Source organism: Vanacampus margaritifer, chromosome 16 (assembly GCF_051991255.1).
Source record: "Vanacampus margaritifer isolate UIUO_Vmar chromosome 16, RoL_Vmar_1.0, whole genome shotgun sequence".
NCBI lineage: Eukaryota > Metazoa > Chordata > Actinopteri > Syngnathiformes > Syngnathidae > Vanacampus > Vanacampus margaritifer.
The window spans coordinates 1,646,526-1,674,000 of record NC_135447.1 but is presented as its reverse complement, the minus strand read 5'-3'; the positions used below and the strand labels follow the sequence as shown (position 1 = coordinate 1,674,000).

General features: G+C 40.7%; 2 protein-coding genes across 7 annotated transcripts in view; one reads left to right on the top strand and one right to left on the bottom strand.

The window, feature by feature from the left end:
* The window catches only part of ncam1a (neural cell adhesion molecule 1a), a 252,964-nt gene extending 251,885 nt beyond the window's left edge, over positions 1 to 1,079 (bottom strand). Inside the window, exon 1 of the mRNA XM_077546414.1 lies at positions 975 to 1,079. The gene's annotated coding sequence lies outside the window, so the exon portion shown is untranslated. The remainder of the gene's footprint in view (positions 1 to 974) is intronic.
* A 502-nt stretch (positions 1,080 to 1,581) lies between these two features.
* cadm1a (cell adhesion molecule 1a) overlaps positions 1,582 to 27,475 on the top strand; it is a 283,504-nt gene continuing 257,610 nt past the window's right edge. For all 6 annotated transcript variants that reach the window (XM_077546895.1, XM_077546894.1, XM_077546893.1 and 3 more), the window contains exon 1: positions 1,582 to 1,723. In XM_077546895.1, the coding sequence (XP_077403021.1) occupies positions 1,651 to 1,723 (73 nt within the window). In that variant the 5' untranslated portion in view covers positions 1,582 to 1,650. The remainder of the gene's footprint in view (positions 1,724 to 27,475) is intronic.

Here is a 27,475-nt window from a genome sequence, read left to right as displayed (position 1 = left end):
ACCAGTTTGGTTGTCCTCAAGAAGGGTCTGCATTACTTGACACAGGAGTTTTCCCGAACATCCCGATGGCCAACACGTCAGAAATTTTTCATTGAATGAAAAAGGATGACATTTTTTTTTATCATAACATCTACAGTCAGAGTTTCATGAAATTTAATTAACATATATCCAGAACAATAACAGAAAAAAAATCCACCCCTCAAAAAAATAAAATAAAAAACAATATCAAAATGTCCCCTTTGGTGTTGGGGTGAACAGAGAGTGACATGGGTGGCCACAGCCACTCCTGGGCCCCCGTCACTCCGCCCATGTTACAGAACTAAATACAATACATTTAAACTAACCCCAAACGCTCATGTATTAAATTAATTTCCAAAGATAAAAACAAAACCATTTTTGCTATCATTATAGTTTGGTAAATTTAAAATGTAGTTTGAGTTACTTTTCATTTTTTCTAAAGCATTTTAACAATTTTATTTCATCTTGCTCCATGTGTGTGTACATGAGTGTGGAAGAGATTTCAAAATATTTGACTACTTTTAACAATCTGCCTAGTTTGTATGCAAGTCACGGGCAAAAGCAATACAATATTCCATTTGTTTTTACTTTGTAAAGGAAGCATTAGCATTGCGGAAATATCAGAAATGCCCGGATGTTCGAAATTGTCAATACAGACGCTCCCCACCTTACGAACGAGTTACGTTCCGGACGATCGTTCGTAAGGTGAATTTGTTCGTAAGTTGCTTCAGTGCTATATTTTGTATTATAATTTATGTTTAAAGCCTATATAAGTATATTGAAGGTTTATATAAGTATGTTTAAGGCTTGTACAAGTAACCTGCATTGGTTTGTACTGAAAAAAACTTTTAATAAAATGGAGAGAATACCTACGTATGTTAGAGAGAGAGAGCGAAAGGCACACACACAGTATGTACATGTACGTAATAAGATAAATAAAATGAAGTTTAACTTACTTTTGGAAGATGTACTCGATGCTTAAGGAGATGATGGAGGAGGAGGAAGAGGAGGATTTTATATCATGAGAGATTCTTCGTCGTCGCTGGAATCGGCTTCAAAAGTTATTTCCTGCTTCATGGGGACGGCGTTTCTTCCTCCTCCTCCTCGCCACGTTGCTCAGCCTCCAATGAGCTCTCACAGCGCCACTCGTCGGTATTAGCGGCGGAAAGAAGCACTACGCGCAATACAAAATCTAACTTACAGTATTTCTTTCCGAACATTTTTCGACATACTGTACGCGCAGAAATGTTCGTATGTACCGTTGTTCGTAACTCGAATGTTCGTAAGTAGGGGAGCGTCTGTAGATGCAAACTGGTTAAATGCATAAAATACAGTATGTAGAAAACAAAATAAGATTTTTTTTCGAGATAATTAGCTCTTCGGGACTCTAGTCCCGAACTCTAGTTTTACTCCTTGTGCACATTTTCTCCCATATTCAAGGTCTATGGAAATAAACTCGCTTTTTTTTTTTTAACGGCGTCCATAGAATCATCTAGCATCTTATTAGCGGAGTCCAGCGGAGGGAAGGCGGGGAAAGCAGCGAGTGGGGAGCGTGATTGGGGGGTGGGGTGCGAGAGGGGGGTTCTCCGGTGAAGCCGCTTAGCGCCACCATAACTGAAGCAGGTGTCCAACATGGCGAACGCAGGCTGCGTCTCTCTGGCGACTATTCTCTTTTTATTCATCTTTCAGGCGGCTCTTCCCCAAGGTAGGTTCTCCTCGTTGACCGGCAGGCTTTTGTGGACTATGTACTTTCCCTCCATTTTGATGCGTGTGGATTTTGAAGCGTATTAATCAGCATTTTTCCAGCTTTTTTTTTTTTTTTTTTCTCGAGGCTCGTAACCAAGATGAGCAGTGGATGTACGGACGCCGACTGTTCGTAAAGTTGGACTTATTGCTTATATGGAGATTTTGCTTTGCCCCCCCTTTGCGTCACTTTTGGACAGCTTGATTGCCACCGATGGGAACTCTGATGTGTCGCATTGTGTGTGTCGTTAAGGAAAAAAAGAAAAGATGTCGCACATGGTCACGTTTTGGGAGTTGCGGTCCACTTGACTCTGTTGTAAATCACGGCAATAAAACCAAAATGCTCAAGTGCCTCACTCGAATAGCTGATTTAAGGCTTTCGAGTGCAAATAACTCTCAAATCACTTCACGTATTCCGTCTTTTGCGTTGTATTTTTCTATGTTTTAGAAGTCGCGCAAAACCGCGAAGCTTATTCCATCTCACTGGTTCCACTGCTGGTTACACCGCGTTTTCAAAGTTAAAATGCGAATAACTTTCGTCCTTCGGTGTTGTACACACACGCCGAATTGGCAACGATGTGTTAAAATACGGAATCGTGTCTTGAAGTGGTCTTAAATATGCTTGTGTACCCCACGGGGAAGGGGTTAATGTGGATGTGCGTAGGATTGTTAACGGGGTTCAGGTCGGTCATCTTCTGGGTATGCAGCAGACTTAAGGGGAGGAGGGGGCGTCACTGTCCCCTTCTACTGACATAATAGTGAGTTGGAAATGTTCTGGGATGGTTTGGGGTGAACTTTCTATGTACAGTATTTTGTTGGCTGTTGTGTTTTTTTTTTGTTTGGAGCCTTGCGCTGCTTGGTTTCAGGCTTTTCCATCTCACATTGCCATGGAGATGTGATGGAGAAACAGCAGGCGACGCACCCTCACTCCCCCACCACCCATCGCCATCACACTGGCAACACGTTCACATCATTTACACAATCATGTTGCAAGTAGGAAACTGGCTTTGTTGGGACGATTTCGGCAAGGCAGTTAGGCCAGGGTGGTGGGCAAGCTGCGGCACATGGACTATATGAGCGCCCGGCAACACATGCTCATTTTATGCTATTTAAAGCAATAAATAAGTTTCGAGCGGTCTTGTAGAAACTTGACACTGCTCTTTGTGTAAACCCTTTTTATGCTGAGGTAGTGCCTTTTAATGTTGTAGGATGGCAGACGTTGGTGCCGTTGCGGATTATACGGGCATCTTAATCCAGAACGTCGCTTTTATCCGTGAAAGCACTACCGCCTGGTTATGGCGTTTATGCTGAGTGCGCACAAATCCATGTTGTTTTTGGACTATAGCAAGTTTTTGACTCCAGCTTCATTGCAATGGCTGAGACAAAGCACGGGCGGCATTTGTACAAAGCATATTAATTATTTACCCTGGCCAATGCTGACACGCTTTGTCGGATGTTACCCCTACCACCGCAAATACGCATGAAGAGTTATTAAGCTTCAGTTACATTTGGGCACGCAAGCCAATATAAACTTAGTCGGGGGATCGCATCCACTGGATGTGATCAAATCACTGCTATCTTTATGTTCCCTTTTTGCCAAGGAGGCTAAACTTTGTTTAAAGGTGGAGCATGGGCAGAGAAGAACCCATTACAATTTGGTGCAGATCCAGAATTTTCATACTTCTGAATTGTGAGATTTGTTAACATTGTGAGCAAAAAGGCCATGTTTTGCATAATATCTTGGTGAATAAAACATGGTTCTTTCGTCAGATTCAGGGAGTTTGGTCCTGATCCAAATATTTAGAACTGTACGGCCATGACAGCAATTTCCAATATTATATCGAGCTTGTGTGTTTTGTAGAGAGATATTTGAAAAATAAATACATCTGTTGTTTGTATGCATTCTTTAGATTGCGCAGTAGGGCTGCAACTATCGAAAAAAAAATTTTTTTAGAAAAGATTATTCTGCCGATTTATCATTTATTTTGTAATGTTAAACAACAGTGCTAATTCAAATTTGTCCTTGAGTTGCACACATTGTTTTCATCCACTCAGGTTCGCCATCCTCACATTCTACACTGTAATTTGTCTGGTGAGTGACGTGGGTGTCGGCAATGAGAGTGTAGTTGGCTGTTGTTAGCTCAGAATAGTGATAGCCAATTTGTGTTTGAGTCGGCCATTTTAAATGACCTGATATCGCGAGATTGTGTTGGGTTATTTAAGTTATGTCTGCCATACAGACATAGTACACATATTTGTATCTCAATAGCATTGCGCTGTTAACATGTTCCTACAAAAAATTGAACTTAGTTGTCACATATTCTTCTATGCAATTAATCTAATTAGTGTCATCAAACACTTTTTTGACACAGTAAATAGGATGCTTGGTTTTGATATCTAATGGGGTCATATCAGGGTGAAAAAAAAAATATAACAACCGTCAACTCAAGATGAAAGGACTGATTAATTAAATATTTGGCGGTTTAAAATTTAAAGAGCTGTGCAAAATGCCCAGTGGGAGTAATATCTGATGTAGTTATATGGATGGCTGAGTCTTGAGTTGAAGGATAACTTAAGCATCTAAAAACACTCCTTGAAGAAATCTTGGGAGATTTTAATTGTGGAGTCTTGTGGGAAGTGACAAGTGGAAGTTCAAAGTTTGATGTCGCGCTTGTCTTTAATAGGGATGGTTGATTAAATGGTCGTCAGAAATTGGGTGGGAATGTGGGTTGATTTGGTTCATCTTCTTGAAGCAATTTAAGCAAAGCTGAGAGTAGCTGCAACTGAAAGTTGAGTCAGTCGAAATGTCGTTCTAAATGTGAACGACTGAGTGTGAATGATTTCAGAAAGTGGAGCCTGAATAGGTGAGTGACGTGGGTGTTAACGAATGAAAGTGTAGAGTTGCTTTTGAGTTGTTTTGGGTTGTGCTTGGTATGAGATGGAGCCCCATCCCTATTAATAATCAGCAGTGATTCCAAGTGAGCGCCTGGGGTTAATAATTGATAGAATTGATTGTTGATTAATCATCTCTTCAAGCAAATTGTCTTGTCATGGAATTGCTTAAAAAAATATCATCTTCTTCAAACTAGGACTTATTTGGCATATTGACATGCCTATTTACGCAAGCCAGATGTTTTTCTGCCTTTGCTCAAAATTGACATGCAAATTGTCTTATCTCGCAGTCACAAAGTGGCACACTGGGTACAAAGTGTCATTTGGCTTTCAGCTCAACCAGTAGGAGTCCTGGTGATGGAAAACAGGTGCGGGAATGGACTTGTTCGCCGTCAGTAGCCCTCAACAGTCTCTTCAAGTGTAATGAAGAACAATGCCTTCATTCCTCAGGGGGGAAGGAACCCCAAGTGACCCGACTCGCCCCCGCCCCTTCTCCCTCCCTTCCCCTTCTCCCGTCGATGGCGACCGTTGTTGGCAAGCCAACGGATGACAGGCTCGGGTCGCATCTGGCCTCTGTGCACTTAGTGTAATCAAAGCGAGGGAAAAGCCTTTACGGCCTACTTGTCAGTGAGCCGTCTGCTGATGGGATGTCAAGTACGCACCTTCCGCTTCGAATCTCTAGAGGGGGCCGGTTGAGCGCGGGGTGGGTGGGCGTGGACGCCAATCTGTCGCTCGGAATCGGCCTACTTGCCGTGGGCGTCTAATTACAGCTGCCAGACGTTGTTGCATTTGAGACCATCAGAAACTAATTGAGAGAGGTTTGTGACGTGAATGCATTCATATAAATATTTTGTTTAAATTGGTCTGACAGAGCTAAACCAGGAAGTACAACAAGTGGGATTCATAAAAACACCTCAACCCCTCACTCAATACAGTGCCAGGGTTTTTCCGATGTAAAAAATGCGGAGGCGGCCGCCACCGCCTAGTTTTGCTCGCCGCCTCCAGCCTGAGCAACTGATAGCGCTCAACACAGCCGCAGCGCTCTAGCTTTGTTGATTGAGCAATGTATTTTAACTGCAGTTACAGCGTTGCGCCATTATGGAGGCGCTATATAAACAGCAGTGCACAGGAAAGACCTGACGTAATAAACAGAAGAAACTTTTTATTTAATTGTTTTTATTTAAACTTTATTGTACTAAAGAAGAATCAGATCACGGAGCAACTGTTGCACACGCCCACTTCCTGGTTGCGAAGCAGAGGACCGGTGGCCCCAGCCATCGAAGACAAAAACACAGTATATACAATAAACAGGGATGTGATTTTTCCGCTAATTCGCGGAATTCCGCTTTTTTATCCCCCCCCCCCAAAAAAAAAAAATTGCGATTTTTTTTTTTTTTTTTTTTTTTTATTTTTTATTTTTTTTCTAGTAGTTCATTGTGTATGCACATGACTCCGACAGATAACATCTTCTGCTATAACAAAGACATTTGTGGTATGCTCTAATATGAGTTACTTTTCATTTGGTCATGATACAATTATTTGTTCATGAAATTTGAACTCTTCAACATTATTTATGTGTTAACTTGGTAATCACATTAGTTAGATATGATGATATTCTCAGTGATAGTTTTTAAAAGCAAAGGCAGTCCAATGTTTTTGAATGTGACTGATTTTGAGTTGACTAAAACTGCCATTTTATATGGGATAGTTCAATATACATTGAAAATTTATGCTGTTGTTTTGTCTATTTCTTTGTCATGTGAGTGCATTGAAAGTACTTAAAAACACGGAAAACCCATGAGCTCCGGGGGGCTTTGCCCCCCTTGTCCCCCAACCAGGGCACTGCCCCTGGACCTAGCTGGGTGCCAGCGGCCCCCAGACCCCGGGCTAAATTTTCAGATAATTTCACTTTGGTCAAATCACATCCCTGAATAAATATAATAGTGTTTTACAACAACGCTGTACTATATTTACAATTTAATATTTACTAGTGGATGAATTTTGAATGATTGTAGTAAAAAAAAAAAAAAAAGAGCATCTTAAAGAAACATGCTATCGTGAGAGTCACCCTCCCCCACGCTGTGTTCTCGTCATTCACCAGGCGCATTCAAGAGTTTTGGTCGTCCCTTTAGGAACGCTACGGAGGCTTACCTTGCTTTCACATTGCTCAGCAAACAGCCAGCCGCCATTCTTCGTCTCTGAATGCTTTGCGACGTAAATAACAATGGCGGCGTACGTCCAAATAAAGTTTCTACAAAATGTGTTATACTGAAAATGATTTTTTTTTAAATAAATCTCACCGTTATGTTGGTAACAACCAAATAAATAATATAGAGCAAACTTCTCATTACAATCGGGGTTTTTCGTCCCGAATTTGAGTTCATATTCGAACATCAAGCAGGCTGATAGCTGAAAAGCATTCTAGCAATCCATCTAATTGAATTAAGATGTATGTATTTTATTTTTTATTTTTTAATGGTGGCATTACAAGGTGAAGCACAATTAGAAGACAGTCAAAGTGTGCCAACGGCATCACAGAGTAGCCTTAGACCCAAAATCCCAAACAAATACGATCAACTGGGACGAAGCACACACATGGCTTTGTGTTCAGTCATTGAGATGAAGCTATAGACACAATGCCTTTGCTTGTTGGAGACATTTCATCTTTCAAGTACTGCGCTTACCCTCAAACGCCCCGTTTTCATCCTCCAACTGAAAATGTATCTATACTTTGTTGACGATTCCAACCTGAAGTCAAACTGGCGTTCGTCATCTTGGTATGCGGCGGAGACACAGGGCGGCATCAGATGCTCTAATTGGGCACTTGTTCCCAGCGTTCACAGATATAATTATGATCCGGACAATGAACGAATAAGGAATCAATGGCCATCATTTTCGCTGTCCGCCACATAAACAAAGCATCTGCCGTTATGGCTGTAGTTATCGGAGAGGAAATTAATGTCTTTACGGAGTACAATAGCGTCCGCTATCGCCGCACAGTAGGCTCGAGTGATCTTGCGTCTTCCCACTTTCATTTTAAGCTTCACTCCAGCTCGTAATACATCGCCGGAAATTTGCTCCTGATGAGACCCTTCAGGCCCTCGACTGTCTCCAATATAAATGGAGCGTTCCCCCCCCCCAACACCCCCCGCCCCCGTCTGTGCTCACTTCTTGTCTTTTCGTCTCCGCTATCGTGACTCTGTTCTGTTCTGTGACAGCTGCCACTCAACATTTGTATTTTTGCTATGTCTTAAGTTTTGATTTTGCTGATGCCAAGACTAACCTCACTTGAACAGAAATGGTAGATTGTAAGACTTGTGGCAGAGCGACAGGTTTTTGTAATAGCCTACAAATTTTGCCGTCGGACTCATCAGAGTTAATTGAGAATAATAGTCAGCTATGGATTTAAATGCAGCAAAGCCAACGCAGACTCCATGAGGCAGAGTGAAATCTGCTCAATACATCTAAATTAAAATAACAAAAAAAAAGCAATTGATTTGAAAATTGATTGCTAATTTTCATCAAGGAAGTTTAGTCAATAATGTGGTTAGAAATCGCACAACTGTAGCAGTACATCTTAACAGGATCTGACCTCCGGTGTCCTCATTTGTAATTGAAGTACATGGCAGCAATTAGCGTCCAGCTAGGTAATTTTTTCCATATTTTGTGATGCTATTAGTAGTGGATGAACAGACAACAGTCGACTTGACAACACGTCGACTTGACCACTCCTGTGATGACTGTTGCAGGTTGAGGTCGATTAATCGGCATATCCCTCTACTATCGACACCTTGGCGTTGACACCCCCGGGGAAAAAAAAAGAAAAGTCTTTCAACCTTTACGCTACAGCTCAGGAAAGAATAAGCCTTACATGCAAAAGACAGCGTCATGTTTGATAGTGAAAAATGATGTGCCATGTATGAACCAAGATGCTGAACAGATTGTCCGGGATCCTTCTCTTTGCTATTCAATCAATTTGTACCAACCTATGCCCAGACACTTCCCTCAATCTCGAAGTTGTCGAATGACTTTTGTAGGCGCGGTGCTTGTGAGTTGCAGTCAGGGTGGAAGGTTTGCAACGTGAAAAGAAGTGAGGCCTAAGGCCCCCTGTGCAGACTGTCACTATCCCCGACACGTATACATTTATAGCCTGCCTGTAGTCTGTGTCACGAGTGGAGTGTTAAAATCCATAGAAAAGTCACCGATGGGTTGAAAAAGCAGTCTTCATTCTTTTCCAGTTCTGGGAAACAAAACTGCACAGATCCAACACAGTTCACAAAAAGTGCCTGAGGTGTGGGCATGCAGCCTCTGGAGGCGGGCTTGTAGTCATCCAGTGCCCTCAAGCACCCTGTGTTGGGTTCTGAGTCGAGATTTTTTTTTTTTTTTTTTTACCCCTCACCTCTTTACTTTGCGGTTGAAATTGGGCTGGAGCAGCTCGTGTCTTTATTGCACAACATCGTAGCCTTTTCTCACCTTGTTTATACTGCGCCACACTGGCAAAAGCACACTGTTTTGTAGACCTTGGACACTCTCGATTCAATAAGCGTCCCGGGAATTCAATCCCGCCAGGAGGTAAGGATAAAGTAAGCACTTTCCTCAACAAAGGTAGCAAAAAGTAAAGTGCCTGCACTCCACGCCGCTGCAAAAACTTTAATGGACAAACAACCAAGGGGCCTTCTGGCGGGTCACGGCCCTTTAATGCTGATTCGAGTCGGTACGTTCGTTCAGCCATTAGGAGCGATGTGTGTGGGCACCGATTTTGCTGTCAGTTTTACCTCTTGCATAAGTAGCAGTTGTGCGTTTCTTCTAATTATCTTCTAATAGTAGCCTTTTTTTTTTTAAAGCGATCGCGGTGCAGACCGAGCACACTTTGCACCGCGTGGGAGGTGAAAGACTGCGGAAGAAAATGTGAAATACTTTCTCAATCTGCTTTAAATATTTCAATGACAAAAACAAAGACGTGTGTGCGTGTTTTTGAATAATTCTAACACTTTACCTGCTATCCTTGCCCTCCTAAATCAGACTTAAGTAGCGTATCAAACTGTAAATGTTTTGCTTGGAGCATTACAACACAACGCCACATTTTCGGGGCTTACGAGAATTGTTTAAAACGTCAGCCGGGTCTTTCTGTCCTCTGCTAAAAGTAAGAATTAAAAAGAAATGTTTGAACCGGACCCTTTTCCAGAAAGCGGTTCTTGCTGCTTTGAAGTGTGCTGTGTTTGTTGGGCTTCACTTGGCTGTCAGATTAATACCTTCTCTTCTGAAAATGAAAAATGGTTGAAGGAGCAGTTAATCCGCATAAGATTCCCCCCCCCCCCTTTTTTTTCCCCTTTTAAAAGGTTAAGAAGCTGCAAATCTGTCTTATGTATTGATTTGACATTGCGGGACAAGGTCTTTCTAATTTATGCTCCGTTGCAGATGATGGAACAAAATCTCATCTTGTTTGTTTGTATTATCCATTATTCCAGTTACATTACCAGGAACCTGTAAGACAATAGAATAACAAAGAACAATGATGAAATGTATTACAACACGTTCATTTGCTAGTCTTTGGTTTTATGCCGGGTGCCCTTCCTGACACAACCCACCCATTTTTTATTGGTGAAAGTAGAGATTTTTTTTTTTTCCGATTAAGTTGGAATGTACATTTGTATTGAATTTTAAGACATAAATCTTATGTATTTCCACAATAAATGTCAACAACAAAAAAATCACCTCAGAACTTGGAGGTTGGATTGACAAATTCTTTATAATCCAAAACTATCAATAGATTAATCATCTCTATCCCTAGTGCATGTTGTAAACTTGATCTACCACAATCAAAATTGACTTCATACAGACCCTTTTTTTTTTTTTTTTAACAACTCATGCTTGATTGTCAGATTTGAATCCGGTGACCGTGCATTACCCCCTTTTCCGCTGCCTACGCATTCTCCCCTCTCTTCCCGGTCGCCGCACAGCCTCGGTTTCATCTCTGACCTGCCGGAACAAAGCTAGCGTGGGATGGGCGTTTTTACACCGCATTTTTTATTACCTCCCACACCCAAACGCTTTGTCGATAATTGCAGCTTAGCATGCTCACATTGTGCTTCTTAAAAGCATCATAACAACATCCTACTGTACGTGGTAATTTTTTCTCTCCATCTATCACACCTCGACGACACAACAAAGTCAATATAGTTTTTATTGTTGAAATAAGACTCGTTTTTATTTCATTTGTTGACGGCACTGTCAGGCTTCTTATGATAAAAAACAAACAAAAAACAAGCAAGGTCGCATTGTAAAAGACAAGGACTGCCAACTAGGTTTAGGCCTTTAACTGACTGTCCTAGATCGACTACCACTAATTGGGAAAACATTTTTCATTGTAGTTTTTGGTGACTTTACATAACACAGGGCACCCAGACTACTGGAAAATACAAAAGACAAATAGATAGAAGAAGATAGGCTAACCATTATCTTATATCATCTCTACATTATGATTGATTGCTAACTCTTCTCCTTGTTATTTTTATTTTGGTGAGTGACAACACTGTGTTGACCGCACATACACTGGCATATCGTTGCGAAAATTTGGCCTTGTACACACCCTAAAACTACAGGATAATCGCTCAGGACAATCTTTTGGAGATAGTAAGAATCAGAAGGAACGGAAAATGCTCAAATTTTGCCCAATTGTCCGGCACAGTTGAGTAGTTTAGATTGAGGAACACTGCCTCTGCTGTTTGCAGCCAAGTAGAACACGCCATTTAGTCTATTGAGTGCATGCTCAGCAATCAATTCCACAAAATCGACCTTCCTTCCTTGAAATCCTAAAAATCTTCCCGATCAACAACTTCTGAACGGTGATGTTGTTGCGGCACTATATCGCAAAAGTTGTACAAGAGCAAACTGGGGCACCTGACTATGAGGGAGGGAAAAAAAATCCATTCATTGTCATTCCATGTCTAGCCCAGATGCTGCCACTTCAATCTGCTCTCTATTTTGTCACACTAATGCGGCGAAAGATGACAAGGGTGGGTCATCTCGGAGCGGAGCAAAAAAAACTAAACAAAAAACCCCAGAATGGGCTGAGCGTGACAGCCGATGTCAGCCTGCTTTCTATTTCGTCGTACACACTGTGCGGTGGGGAAAATAGAAAAATGGAAAAGACTATGGGTCATCGCTGAGGGGAAAAAAAGTTATAATTTAAATGCAGGCTCCAGTACGGCGACGTTCGAAAGATTTATCTTTGAAGGTTTGCCCGCGCATGTCATGTAATGCTGCGCCATATTGCCGATGCTTCGTAGCGTTTATTATTTAAATGACTATCAACCATCTGGACTTTCATGCAGAAGTATGTAGATGGAGCGGGTCCCGTCACCACCCAGTTATCCTCTCGTGGCTATCAAAGAAATCCAGTCAAATGACAACCCTTTCTGTAATGGAACTAAGGCTGTCACGATTAACTAGGGTGTGATTATGGTACGGCTCAGTTGGGTGTGACACAATTACTATTTTGTTGTCATTTTACATCCATTTGAATGATGAATTTGTCAGGACTGTAAAAGTGCCATTTGCTTCTAAGACATCTCCGTCCAATAAAAGGCGATTTGATGTCTCGATTTATTTCCTAAGTGGAACAATTTGGTTCTGTTCGATGCACTAACATCTTTTAAATCAAAACGATTTTCCTCTTTCTAGAATAAATGATCTTGTTGAATAATCCAATCGATTCTTCAGGTAATTCTGTCTTCATTGACATTTGTTGCCAGAAAGCGCGTCTGCAGGAACAAATGTCAACAAGGAATGGAAGTGGCCATACATTGGTTCCAGGTGCCGCAAATATGGTTTTAATTATTATAGTTTGGAGGCAGAAATTTTTGGGTCTAATTTTTATGCACAGACTCACCCGACTTTTTAGACTCGACTGTGAAAGAGACCAAAATCATACTTGACAAATATAGTTGTTGTCTTTGATTCAAATTGACAAATATAAACATCCACGGCAGTGAAAGATTTAACAGCCCCTTTTATTTAGTTTTGAACGCTACTATCTTTTGGCATGAATTGTACGAGTAATACACCAGTGACATTGCTTTATATTATTCCACGAAATAATCGCTAAAAATGACTTTTGTTCTTCAGTAGGAAACGCATCGTAGCGAAACTTGGGTATGTTGTACACGTCAGCTTTTCACTCCTCGTCGATTCTTATTCCAGAAAATGACAGACCCCTGGTAAATCATTTATACCCCTGGTAAATCATTCATACCCCAGAGCCAGCACTACTGAACAATGCTGTGAAGTTTTGTGTTATTAAAGTTCCGGCGTGTATGGCAGTGCTATCGAGGAATCTATCTGAATCAAGGGGATTATGCCGCAGCTGGGCTGCTGTTTGAGAATAATCAGTCAAGTCTCCGTAGAGAGCAAATCCTTGGTAATTTCCCGTACTTGTGCTTCCATCAGTGGAGCATTGCGGTGTTTCTATATTGGGAATAAGGGCAGCGTCAGACAGTTTTGGCTGTGCCTGTGGTTTTCAACAGCTGCCTGCATTTCGCCTCTGGAGCATAAGCACGTACAGGTATCTCCAAATTTTAAGTTTTGGATTGTTTCAAAATTTTTTTAGAAATACTGAAACCCCAGTACATTTTTTTGATCGCTAAGCTTCCTTCGAGTTTAGACACCAAAGAGGTTATTTCGTGTCCTTACTCTTAAAGTGGAAGACCAGACATATACATTTTAGGATACGGGTGCATACCTGGCGGCAATAACCTTTTCAGTATTCATAGCTGTATTAGGCGGCTTGTACAGCTTGCTATGCAAAAAGTATGCCATGCTTGAGGCTAAAGTGCAGACTTTAGATAGCGAAGAATGTCAATACTTGGACGGAGCGCAGGGTTTTCTCTGCAGCCACTAAAAAAAAAACGATCACCGCTAAATGTGATGAGTTTTCAAATGGAGAATGTTCATTTAGATGGCTTATAATGATGCTTCCTATGATTATGCGTCTAATTATGGACTATAAGTGTTAGTATGTGGTGCTGTAACACTGTTGGAAAGGGTTTTTCTCAAACTTCGTCTGCTTTCAGGGTTTAAAAATATATATATTTTTTGCTAATGACTCGAGTCATCTTCTATTCTACCTCAGTTTGCTTACAGTGACTTTTAATTAGGATTGAACAGCTTCCTTTATGCTTAATTTCGTATTTCTTTAAATAAGTCAATTTATTGAATATTTGCTGATAATGGTGGAGTCTTTTGCTTTGACTCTAATCATAAACAAAGGTTGAATTAAAGTATGTGTTGACCTACAAGTGGTACCAAACAAATCTGACCTTTTTCTCACAGCCTCCCGAATAACATAGCGAACCTCGCGGTTTCCTCGGCGCACTTAGTCTTCATCAAATATTAATCATTTCCAGCACGACGTAGCTCCGTTCACACTACGGTAAACTTAGCCTACCCGAGCAGTGGTGCTTAGCTAATTTATTTTTTTCAGCAATACTCTCAAAGTGAATGGAGTGCAATGTTTTCCGTGCAGTAATTAATAATTATCATGAATGCTGGTCTCGCTGAGAAAATGTGATTCGTGATTATTGGGATGTCATCTACTCTGTGGTCCTTTTTTGAATAAAAATGACTTGAAAGGTTTATGTAGTATGTTTGACCACAAGATTACCCCAAAATTATTTTTATTTAAAAAGACCAAGGGAAATAAGAAATATTATGTGACAGTTTTGATCACTATAAATAATCATTTTCTTTGTTGTTATACAACAATAAAAAATTTTTTTATTGCGATAATTATTAGACTGGACGATCCAATTAACCCCTTCAATCCCTGGTCTTCCGGAGGCTAGGTTTGATATGGACCTTGTATCACACTGTTGGGTACAGTGACTCCCAACGGACCAAGCAACACTCCATTTCAAGAGATTAGACGCTGGCCGGCCAGAGTAACCAAATCAATACTTACTCTTAAGAAAAGGATTGACCATGCATTGATCCACACACTTAACCGGAGCGAGGGATTCACTGGATCACTAAAAATAGTCGAATCATCACAAAACCCCCACCTTGGCTCACACTTATTTTGCTATCAATCAAAACCTGGTAATGTGGTGGTCTTGGGTAGCGTGTGAGACAATCCTGATATATAAACTTACAACTTTATATTTTTAAGTACATTTTCTAAGGTCTTGAGCGCAAGTATGAATTAATCTGTAGCCCGTTGCCCATTTAGGGTCGACTGTGTGCGAAGGTAGTGAATGTGGATTTCTGTGTTCGCCGAACGGTCGCAACAGTTTTAACAGTTTTTCTTATTTCAAGGAAATTTTGAGCATGTTCATAATTTCCTTGCAACAAGATGAAACAAACCAAGTGGTAAGTGTACAGTAGGGATAGAGACCAAACCTTGATTTATACACATCTATTGGTTGACTTATGACAAGTTCCAAATTTGAACACTCGTCTCAGAACTTCTTGCTACCTGCGAATCGCTTGCATTCATGGACTTACTGTATATCCGTCCCACATAATTTCAAGTGACCCTCGTCTGACACTAGTGATATTGTTCAACATCAGAAACAACCGGCATGGGCACCCCCTCCAAAGTAACGCAGGTAAACAATGAGGTGCATCGTTTTATTGAATAGCCTACTCGTGTCTTGATTGTGCTCATTGGTGGGATTAAGCTGCTATGTCTACTGACACCGTAGTTAAAATGGCAGATCTGGTTGAGGCCAGATTCAGAACTGAAAATATGCTGAATACTATAATGACTCATCACCACCACACTATGTGGCATGGGAGAAAAGAAAAAACAAATTATAATTGGGTCACCGTGTACTGCAAAAACGTTCTAAGATTCTGGCATCTGGAGTTGGGTAGGCGGCGTGAGAAGTTTTGAAAATTGTCAAAATGTGTAGGATGTGATAGAACACACCTAAGTCTCCGAGGGAACAAGAAGTAAGATAAACATTGTCCAAGATGGTGGAGTTCTCGTCTGTTAGACAAACACGATGCCGACTGTTTTTGCTTTGTGACTGTCTGCCAGCAGACTCTTTAAAAGAAGGGGAAAGTTGGAGTGCAAAATTAAAACTCAGGGGGAAACCCCTAATTACGGTAAAAAACAAAAACTAAACAACGCCATTGATTGCTGCATCCCACAATTCTTCAGGCGGCTCTGATGCACTCATAAAAGATACAGTACACATGGAAAATTAAATCTAGATCTGGGGATTGCACACTGAAAATGAGACATTCTGAGTGCTGATTCATTGTAAGCCTTAACAGGGTTTTTCCTGATTCAAAATGAGGCAGAGGTGGTATCATCCTGACTATAAAGGGTGACTACCTGGTATCGTTGCCAATACCAGTCTTATTGCATAGGTGTCAAACTCCGGTCCTCGAGGGCCGGAGTCCTGCAGGTTTTGAATGTTTCCCTTCACACAGCTGATATATGATCCGCTCATCAGGCAGCTCTGCATACGCCTGATAACGATCCTGCTGATTAGAATCAGCATGTGTTGGAAGAGGGAAACCTCCAAAACCTGCAGGATTTCGGCCCTCGAGGACCGGAGTTTGACACCCATGTTTTAAGGTATCTGTACCCGTGGCGGTGACCTATACCATTATCGGCCACCCTCCTGCAGCCATGTTACGACCAGGGACTAGAAATAAGAAATTATCTGAATACAAAGTTGCCATTAATTTTCAATCATTAAAAATTCATCCACTACTAGTACATATTAAATTATAAATATAGTTCAGGGTTGTTGTAAAACGCTATAATGTTTATTGTATATAGTGTGTTTTTATGACTTTGGTGATGGCTGACAACCAGGAAATGGGCGTGTGCAACGGTTGCTCCTTGATTTGTTTCTTTACATTAAAGTTTAAAAAAAAAAGAAAGCTGTTTCTTCTTCGGTTGTTGCTTCAGGTCTTTCCGGTGAACTGCTTTTGATATAGCGCCTCCATAATGGCGCAACACTGCAACTGCAGTCAAAATGCGTTGCTGCCGAGCTCAATCAACACAGCTGGTGCGCTGTGTTGAGCGATATCAGTCGCTCAGGCTGGAGGTGGTGAGCAAATTAGATGGAGGTGGCCGCCTCTAAATTTTGTACGCAGGAAAAACCCTGCTGAATTTGTATGTGACGTTGCATGTGTCGACTTATTATTGACCTTGAAAACGACAGTCAATTACAGGCTAATTTGTACAATCCATAATCTAATTTTAAATGTTTTAAATTTTTACTGTAGCATTGTGGGAACTCATCCACTACCCATTATGTAAAGACAAACTCCCTGGCTCATAATTTGTTGCCTCCAAGGATGAAAAAAGTGTAAAGTGTCTTGTATACATTTGCAGTATTGGTTGTCTGCTTCAGTGGGAAATAAAAATGTCTGTCATACTCGGCAATGTAATCTGCTCTGAGGTTGAGCAGCATTTAATTGCTACTGGTACGCTCTTGTTATCTTCCATAGGAAGGACGAATGAAAATGGCCGTCAGACAAATTAGGCTCCTGGTGTGTGGAAATCTAGCCTGTAGGGTAGCTGCCCTTGTAATTAGCCTCACCAGTGACAACTGCAGGCTTGTTACAAAACATACCCAACGACCGGACGCTGATGCGCGATATGGATTAGCTTGTTTTGCTTCCGACACGTACTAATTCTCCGTGCAACCGATATCATTAACAGCCAGACCTTGACTAACAAAGTAGCAGTTCATCAAATTTAGTTACTTCTCATATATCCGGCCTCTGCAGCAGAACATTAAACTGATGAGTCGTCATTACGCAACAGAGTTTTTAGATTTTGGCGGGGGGAATCGGTTTACAGGACAGTCCCAAAGTTGCATTTAGGCATTAGGAAGGGTGCACAATGAAATCATTTACATCTAGATATTATTTTTGTCCTGTTTGGGTTGCCATCCTCACTTTCTCGCTTTAAAAGGTGGGTCCTGGCTTGGTGAGTGACGTGGATGTCTATGAATAAGTCTGCATAGTAGGTGTATTTCTATCTGGATTGGTATGTGTGACTGTAGCAAGTAAGTGTAAGCTTTGAGGCAGAGCATTTGCTTAAAAAACTTTTGTAATAAAATCAAATTAATCATTGAAAAACCAGCAATTTATGTCTTTACTACTACTGCTGTTAGTGTCCGAGGACCGCCTGTAAAGGTGGAGATTTACAATTTTTTTGCTTTCAAACCTGCTTTATTTTAGTCCATTGAGGTACACTACATTACCCACCACTTTCCATATGCCTTACATTTATATAAAAATATAAATCCTCAATGAATCGGCGGCACAAATTAGGACTACTCGTTTCACAGAGATGGGCTGGCTGCTTTTTGGACAATGTCAAGAGGGCATGGAGGTGATGCCACTATTTGAATACAGTGGCGGCATCGCGGCAAAGGAGCGTAGTTGGCGGGGGCCACATGTTAGTGAGGTTGAGCGGTACGAAACAGCCTGGCTTTCAGTGCACATTCATCCCTTCTGATGGGATTAAGGTCAGGCCATGTAGCCCCAGTCAATTTCGCTTTCATCAAACTGTGAATACCATTTCTTTATAGAGCTGCTTTGGTGGTTGTGGGTGTTGTATCGAATGGGGAAAATGTCTTTTCCAAGTGGCTGCCACAGTATTTTTCATTTCTGCACAAAGCCCACTTAACTGTTCCATGCTAACCGTATTTTTTTTGTCCACTGTAAATTCAGGACAATTTACACGGCGCAAAATTTCCTAGCTACACAACCAACTCTATTTTCACAAGTACAATGGTGTCCTTTCAATACGAGTTTAATTTGTTGTGTGATCATGTTTTTAACTCAAAACACTTGTATCTCAAATCATATTTCCCCAATGAAATGAACAGAAATGCTATCAACCAAAGAGGTTGTTTTTAATCATTTAATGCTACAACTCAAATGTTTGCTCCTTCTGGTATTCCCACCTTGGCCACCAGGAGGCAGTATAATAGTCATGCAGACACAAATGAAGAATAGTACCATACGTCTTATTCGACTGTAAATGGCTCAATAATATACTATATTAGGCATTTTGTAAGTATTGACAACTATCAATGCTAACCATTCCCATGTCAATGGCATTTTGCATTAAGATAAGTGTACTTAACCAACACTTTTGAGAATCCAAGTTTTGTTTTACCACAGCAGGAAGAAAGCTCATTACTAATGTCTGGCAATTGGATTACACCTGACTGCAAAGTCTAGTTTCCAAAGGATTTCAGTAATAGTAATATCCTGATAGTCCTTGGATTACATGTGTATTTAATCCATTTCCTCAAAAGTTAACACTTTGGGACATACAAGCTTTTGTTTAGCCTAGCAGCGACGACTTCCAACCTGTGCCAATTGCTGAGCGTAAAATCGGTATGTAATCCCACATTGTAAAAAAATCTGCTCTCGCTATGTAAAGCATTTAATTCGCCGTTATCTGCAGGCGCTGCGCTGCCTGTTCCAACAAGGTTGGTCTGTTGTTGTTCTGACTAAATATTCCGTCCAATTTCACATGCGTCTGCCGTGTTGAATCTGCGTCACCTTTTGTTTCCCCTTCTCTCTAATCCCTTTCTTTCCACCTGAGGAAAAAGGAAAACCAAACGCCAAATCTAAACACAAGCTGCAAACTCTCATTTTGCTAATCAAACTTAGGTAATTAATTCTTTGGTATCTGTCAATTAATTTGCATAATGAGAGGTAGCACGATTATGACTTCTGTTACTCAAGCCCAAAATTGTAATTAGAGATTTAGTCTGCATTACAGCAGAAAAATATTTTTTTTTGGGGGGGGGGTAGTTGAGAGAGGCGATTTAGCATCCACTGCTCTGGGATGGGGAAGAAAATATGGTAGAACTGTATCAGAATAAAAGCCTTTCCGCCCCCATTTTCCTTTTGCCCGAGCCTGAAGGGAAGTCTTGGTCAGACTGATCTTCTAATCTGTAAAGAACCAAGACCCGAGCTTCCACGGGGCGCCGGTCTTCTAAGGGACCGTGTCTTTTTTTTTTTTCATCCTTTGCCTCGTTCTTCCACATTTCATTTGCAAGAAAATCCATAATTTTTTTTTACAGATTGCATTGCTGCTGCTTTGCGGCAGCGCAGGAAGATGAAGGGTTGCAATAGAGTGGCGGTATTCGCCTTCTGCGTCGTGCTCGCTCAGCTGTAAAGCCAAACTCGGCAGGAAAGGAGGGGGCCAGGAAAACAAGGCAGTGCAAAGCATGAAATAAGGGAGGAAATGTCACCGGGAGACGCGGGAGGACGCAGATCGATGCCAACTAATCATCCACTTTACTTTGCTATATAGGCTCAATTAAAAGCACAGAGCGGCTTGCTTGTTTTGTCAGATAAAAGTGCAGGGAGTCTCTGGAGAGTCTAGACGGGCGTCTCCCTGCTGGGCTTGTGTTGAAATGAATCTTGCTGCATCATCATGAGCGTAATGCTACTTCACTGTATTAATAACCAGACATTTATATATTGAATATCTTTTTTTTTATTATTATCATAACTCCTTGATTTTAGTAGTATTCCAGATGTTATTATTCAACAATCAATGTACCCGGATTCTTGATCTTTGAACAGTTTTTTTGTTCTTTGAATTTTAGGGCGAAGTAACTCTGCTGCTTACTGTCGTTTTGGGGTGTTTTTAATTGGTTGATCTTTCAGTGCTACCTGCCTGAAAGCTTTTCGTCTTCCGTTTAGTCCTAACTGTCATTGCTTTGTTGAAGTACAGTTGATCAGGTTGATGCTCATGATTGTTTTTATATGTGTGTTTTGTGTTGACATTAATTGTGCACTAGCTTGAATATGATCCTCAGGCTAATATAATAAGACATGGCGAGGCGAGATGTCATACAACTTCTGTCTGCTTGCAATCAAGCCATGTATGCTCTTGTTTTGCACGGACGTGAATGACATCCCGCCGCAGTCATAATTTGCACCTCTCATTCGCCGCCAGAATATTCATGAAATCGACATGTCATCCAATTGAAAGAAGGCTGCGTCGTAATGTGGTGACAGTCGCTGAAGGCCCTCGCGAATGCGCCGCGCACTTCTTTTGATGGTGCGTTAAAGCGCGTGCTGAAAAACAGCTGTCGTTACGTAACGGTTCCTCTGCATTTAGCCTGCTCGCAGGCAGGAAAGCACAGAAATGCCATATTTCATCTTCTGCAGGCAGTGGGCCCAAATGTGTCTATTAAAATGGATGCGGTAATATTGGGTCTAATATTTTTGTCGCTTGGTTTATGGCTGATGTGGTGTGTCGTTCCCAGTAATGACTCTAATACACTCAAGGGTGGGAAGGGGATCAGCAATATTTTATACTTGGTACCCCTTGAGCTTCCGACTCCTACCGCTTCGTTCTTCTTCTTCTATAGCATATCATCCAGCCAGGCCATTTTTGTGACAAACTATCCTCCAAGGGTCTATAAAAGATGCATCATCCCTTGCGCCGAACCAATCGGTGTGAGTATCTTGATTAGGGATGGGCGTAAAAATTGATCAGTCGATTGATTGTTTGTATTGATCTCGTGTTTGTGTAGTCGGTGGCGTCTTATTGCTATGGCGGACAAATGGGAGTGCTTTTGATTCAAGTTGAGCTAGTTTGCTGGCTAAGGATTGGAGGCATACCCGTTGCAACAGGCTTTACCGATTTTGCTCCTTTTTTTAATCAGCTCAGTCTTGACGTTATGTTTTGCTTTAGTCTGCTGGCTAAATTAGTCACTTGTAACCCATAACAAGTATGCTTTCAATTATTTATCGTACAAACGGTAACAAAATGGTATCAATCGGCCGAGTCACGTCTGTGTTAAACAAAATACACACAAAATGGTGATTCAACCTCAACAAGTTTGCTGGCAATGGAAGTAATTAGAACCATACCCTTACAACAAGTGAGCAAGTTACGCTGCTATTTTGTCTCCCGTCGGCTATTTCTTGAAACAATACGAGCAAATTGGAGTGCCATTGATTGAATCTACAGCAGTTTGCTGGCTGGACGAGATTGGAACGATACCCGTCACGACCAGCTTGCCAGTTATGCTGCTATCACTCAGTTTGGTCAGAAGTAACATAAGCAAAATAGAGCTCTGTTGATTCCGGTTGAGCTAGTTTGCTGGCTAAGGAAAAAAAACTGGAACTATATCTGTCGCTCCAGCTACTGTAGGTAGTTAGGCTCTTATCAGTTTGTCCAGTCAGCTATGTTTTTAAGCAATACCAGCAAACGATCACTGTTGATACAGGCTTGACATTTTGCTGGCTAAAGAAGTATGTCCAAACAGTTCGCCAGCTCGGCTGCTAAGGCACTCTTCCTCTGAGAACGTTCAGTCAGGTTAGCCAGCTACATCATGAAGGAATCCAGGCAAAATGGAGTGCCAATGCCGACAAAAGATCAGTCTTTCTTAGAGTGGTCGGATGGATAGATAGCGAAAGGATTTAGAACCAGTTAGCCAACTCTACTGCTGAGGCATGTTTTCCTCTGCAAATGTTCAATCAGTCTAGGAAACTTCTAGAAAGCATCCATCCGTGTCAAAGATGTCTTCCTGTCCCGCTCCATGTGTTCTGTGCTACTTTGCCATTTGACGGATGCGTCGTCCGTCAAAAATAGAAAATAGGGTCTATCCGTCCGGCGGAATCCGACACGACGGAGCTGGTCCGCAGTCAATCCGCAGCGCATACGCAGCCAATGTCATTTGAACAAGCTGATAGAATGGGAACAAAGCGGCTCCACCGCCGGAGTGGAGCGGATCCGCAATGCACGCGCAAGCGGTGTAATCTCGGGGTAAGCTAGGAGGTCCAAGTTGTCAGCGTATTTCATTAATGTGGATAGCATACACTGACGTTGACAAAAAGTAAAACTTATGAAAAACTGCTGAGAAATGAGCAAGCTATGATTTTTTATTTTTTTTTCCAATCCTTTGGAGTTGATGGGAACGTCAACCTCCCCAAAACGGCCGCCACTTGGGCACATACCTCGCCAACATGGCCACCACTAACAAACAGAGCTCGGGTCTCAAGGCTGTTCATTCAAGCACGTCCAGTTTTCTGGATAAATAAACAATGTAGTCAAAATGCTAATTTAAGTTTTTTTTTTTTCTTTGTTAATCGGATTTTGTTTTTGAACTGAGATGTACTTATGTTTTTTTCTTGGAGATGGAGAAAGTAAACGTAAAAAAAAATATCAGTTCAATTGATTCAAGGGCAGCTGTCATTATGGGTATGATTTTGAATTTAACATGGGTTATATGAATGCATGTGCGTGGGTGTTTTTTTTTTTTATGCCGGTGAAGGCCATCTAAAACTTCATGTATTTCACCGATTGGTTACGTTAGTGGCAATGAATGGACTCGCTCGCCCCGTAGCCTTGTTCTCACACAGCGGCCGAAAAGCTCAAGGTCGGAGAAGCGATTTCTTGAGCTGGTCTTGCTTGTTTAAAGAGGCACAATTGCGCGCCACCGCGTTGCCCGCCTGAAGAAGAGGACCTCGATCAGCAACCTGTCAAAGTTTGAAGCTTACCGCCCCCCCCCAGATCTACTCAAGAGGATGCATTCAACAAGTGTTAAGCAAATAAAGACAAAGCCGCACGGGTCAAGGTGGAAAATCCACCTGGCCTTCTCCAGATAAAATGCTGCTGATTGTCCCTGGCAACGGAGTGACGCCGCTGCGACCGTCCTTGTCGAGGATGGAAAGAGTATTATTATTCTACGTTCCGTGTGAGATAGGCATGAACACGAGGGAATTTAATTAGTTTCCGGTGGTAATGAATGGCAAAGGCACCAACCATTTTAAAATAACACATTTACAGTGCATTAACGTTGGGAGGGAAAAATAGACTAGAAAGTGCAGTTTTTGTAGAAAATGACTGAGATGCTGCGACATGTCGAATGCGGGACTGAAAACGGCAAGAGTTTAAATGAACAGGTCATTTAATGAAAATGTAGAATACAACTAAGGTGACAAATAGTTGTGCTCCGTACATGTCCAGAATGAACTGAACATTTTCAAGTTGGCATAAAGAAAGAAGGTGGAAGAAGTATGCCAGAAGTCGGACCATGACTGACAGAGCGCCGATGAGAGCGAGTTTAAAGCGAATAAAGCAATCTGCAAAACAGCACGGTGACTGTCAGGGTCGTTATTAAAGTGGAGAGCAGCAGCATGCGCCGGGATTAATGTCTCTGATGCTGGCTTCCAAAACAGGAAGCGATTCATTTGTCCACTCGTATTCTTACGCATTCCTGACTCGGCCCGCTGAAGTGGAATGAGGATATTTTTGTTTTTATTTGCATTTTTTTTTTTACACACCGGCACACACACACACACACACACACACACACACACATATATATATATATATATATATATATATATATATATATATATATATATATATATATATATATATATATATATATATATATATACAGTATATATATATATACTGTATATATATATATATATATATATATATATATACAGTATATATATATATACTGTATATATATATATATATATATATATATATATACAGTATATATATATATATGTGTGTGTAGATATATATGTGTATATATATATATATATATATATATATATATATGTGTGTGTAGATATATATGTGTATATATATATATATATATATATATATGTGTGTGTAGATATATATGTATATGTGTGTGTGTATGTGAAAAAGTTAGGTAATAAATTTCCAAATAATATTAATAAAAAAAAAAAATTGCCCCAAAATTGGTTTTATATATGGCGTAATGCAAACTCTAATGATACCATATAGCTTTTATGTCAGGTATCTCTAATTATATTATTTCTGTCACAGTAGAGGGCAACCGACAAAACTTTTGTGAGTTTTGATTTTCTTCAAAAATATCTAATAAATTCCCACAAAATATGAGTTTGAAATAGCGCAATGTTCCTTGCGACCTTCGCAAAATCTCATGAGACATTAGCGATTGTCAATGTCCAACAAAAAGCTTGTTATTTTTGGGCAAGGAGGGCAAATGCACTGCAATGAAATGATAATGAAGCCCATGTTTCATTTCAGTTGTAAATTTTAAATAATAGTAAACGAAATGTTTTGTACAAAATCCGTGTTACAACTACCCAGTGTCGATCAACAGCCACCATATTTAGCAAACAAGATCAAATTTAATTATCTCATGTCTTGCATTTTGTTTACTTAACGAGGCCATCCCAGGTGAGCTACAAACAATGCCAAAAAGATCTTGACGCATCCTAAATTATATCTATGGAGCTTTCTCGTCATTAAGATGGAGTGCACTTTTAAAACCACTTTGAAGTGATGCATCGCTACGGAGAAAACAAATTTAACACATAATCCGACTCCAGGGGGAGTGCCACTATTTTTTTTTTTTTTTCCCCCCCTCTTTGAAACCACAGCCTGTAAATTGTATCAATACACAAAGTGCAGAGCTTGCGCCTTGTCATAAAATCTTTTTGCATTTAAGTATGTTTTATGGCGGATGAGATTTATCTTGTTTGCATGTCTGGTGGTGTGGATGGCGGGTGGTTAGCAGAGAGTCGATCCATCTTTAGGTGTGGAGTTTAGGTTGACAAATACAAACTTGAAAAGAAAAGTTTGCACCGCAGCAAATCTACAGTGTATAAACTTGAATAGGTTTGGACTAAATTGTTCTAATAGGAAATATTGTCTGGAAGAATCTCTCTAAATGTTCTTAACTCAAAAACATGAAAATATTTAATCCATCAGAATGATCGTACATTTTTCATCTTTCATCTTCAGCTCCTGAAATGAAGGGAGGAGGGGGGGGGGGGGGGGCTCCCCTTTAAAATGGTTATGCGGGTCCTTGATGAAAAATTTTCAATGTTTGGAGATAATTTGTGTCTTTACATGTAATTCATGTTGTATTTTAGCCTTTTCACAACACTTCTCAAGCAGAAATGTCATGTTTGGCTCTCATTTGCTCCGTGAATGTGCACTAATGCATAACGACGCTCCTCTAATTCTGGTTTATTGTTTTCAAACGACATGCAATCTTCTCCTTACTTTTGGCAGCCTACGACCGAGCCATAAAAACACCAATAACAAACAATTTACTTTTCTTTGCGCCGACGGGGTATTGCCAGGCTGATTCATGACATACTATCACACATTTTTCTGATGTCCTAATTGTGTTTGAGTGTGCGCAACCTTTGCAAAACATGAAAATGGCAGAAATACTTTCGATAAAAGCTAACAAAAACATCATTGCAGTTCTATAGTTACCGCCAGGTTTGTCTCAATTACTGGCTTTAGGAGGAGAAGACAGGAATGCTTTTTGTACGAATGGTTAGATTGAGTTAATGTCTTATGTTTGTAACAAAACAATCCGCATCAAAATCGGTAAATAAATAAACGAGCGCGAGCCTACGGGTCCCTCAATGGGCCAAATTTCAAATGCCTGTGCATTGATTTGTCACTCGAGATCAATTGCGTTTTTTTTTTTAATGCACTAATTTGCATCGTAATTAATTAATCTAATTAACGCGTTTAAATGACAGCCCTAATCACGATTATACAATTATTATATGACATTAGTGTCTACTTTATTATCAGTAATAGGAAAAACTGATTTCAAATTTATTGCTAACAAATTGACGGAAATGACTTCATGCTCGCGGCCATCCCCAAAGACTTTACAAAAAAATGTTGAAGTATAAAAAAAAATTCTCTTGTGACCCTTTCAAGCTGCTGGAAATCCAAAATAAGTCAGCCAGGCTGTTCTGACACAAAGATGTTGTTGCCTGGTGGAGAGCCCTCTGCTCAAAGCCTTCACATTGTTTTATCATTGACTCAAGTGAGCAGTCATCGATATCGCGCTCCTCCAAAAGTTAGCAGCTGGAACACCTGTCCTCGTGTGACACGCACACACAAAAAAAGGAGATTTAGAAATAAAGGATTTGCACATCTTTTTTGGTTGCGAACGCCATTTTGAGTCCATCAAACGGCAGGTGCACAGTGTTCTTTTTACCAAAAGATCTTCACCTTCACATTAAATTTTTATTTTTTTTATTTGCTTGGTGTCTTCCTATGATCCAAAAGCGTAGCTAAAATCCATTAGCAGGTCAACACTAGCAGACGGGTGTACTTTTATGATTTTTTTTTATTTTATTTATTCATGTTCTGTTGGAGCTGGCGGATGCTTTTATTTCAAATTTGAAAAGAAGACTTTTTTTTTTCCTCCATAAGAATTTATAACGTAAATCTGGGCATGGCAGATCAACTTTCATTTGCACATCGGTACCTTGATTTATGAGTGCCACCAACTTGTTTGCAAGCAAAAATTTGATTAATGAGTGAGCTTCAGATAGATTAAATTTATTGGTGCGTCACAAGAAGCTAGCGGTCAGCTCAACCGCTAGCTGGTTGGGTTTCAGACGTTTTATTTTGGGTCATAATCTGTTGTATGAACGGCAACAGGAAGAGTATTTGATTGTTCGCCCCGTTATTATAAGCATATACGTCGGGCGAACCAAGATATTTGTGGTTAATAGAGAATTTTCTGACAATCTCAGTGAAATCGTATAATAGCCCTTGTCAGGCCACATCATCTCTCACGCGGCTTTAGCAGTTTGGGGATCACTGCTGTAAGGAACACTTGTACGTGAAAGACATGTTTTCGTGACTTGATTTGACCTTTCCAAGGCTTTATATAAATCAGGAGATTTCCTCGTCAGGGTGTACACATTGCATCTAAAGGTCGGGATTAAATGACTGACATTTACATGACCTTCCACTACGTTAATGTCTTCACTCTTTTTAAGCAATTAAAACAAAATTAGCACCTAATGGAAA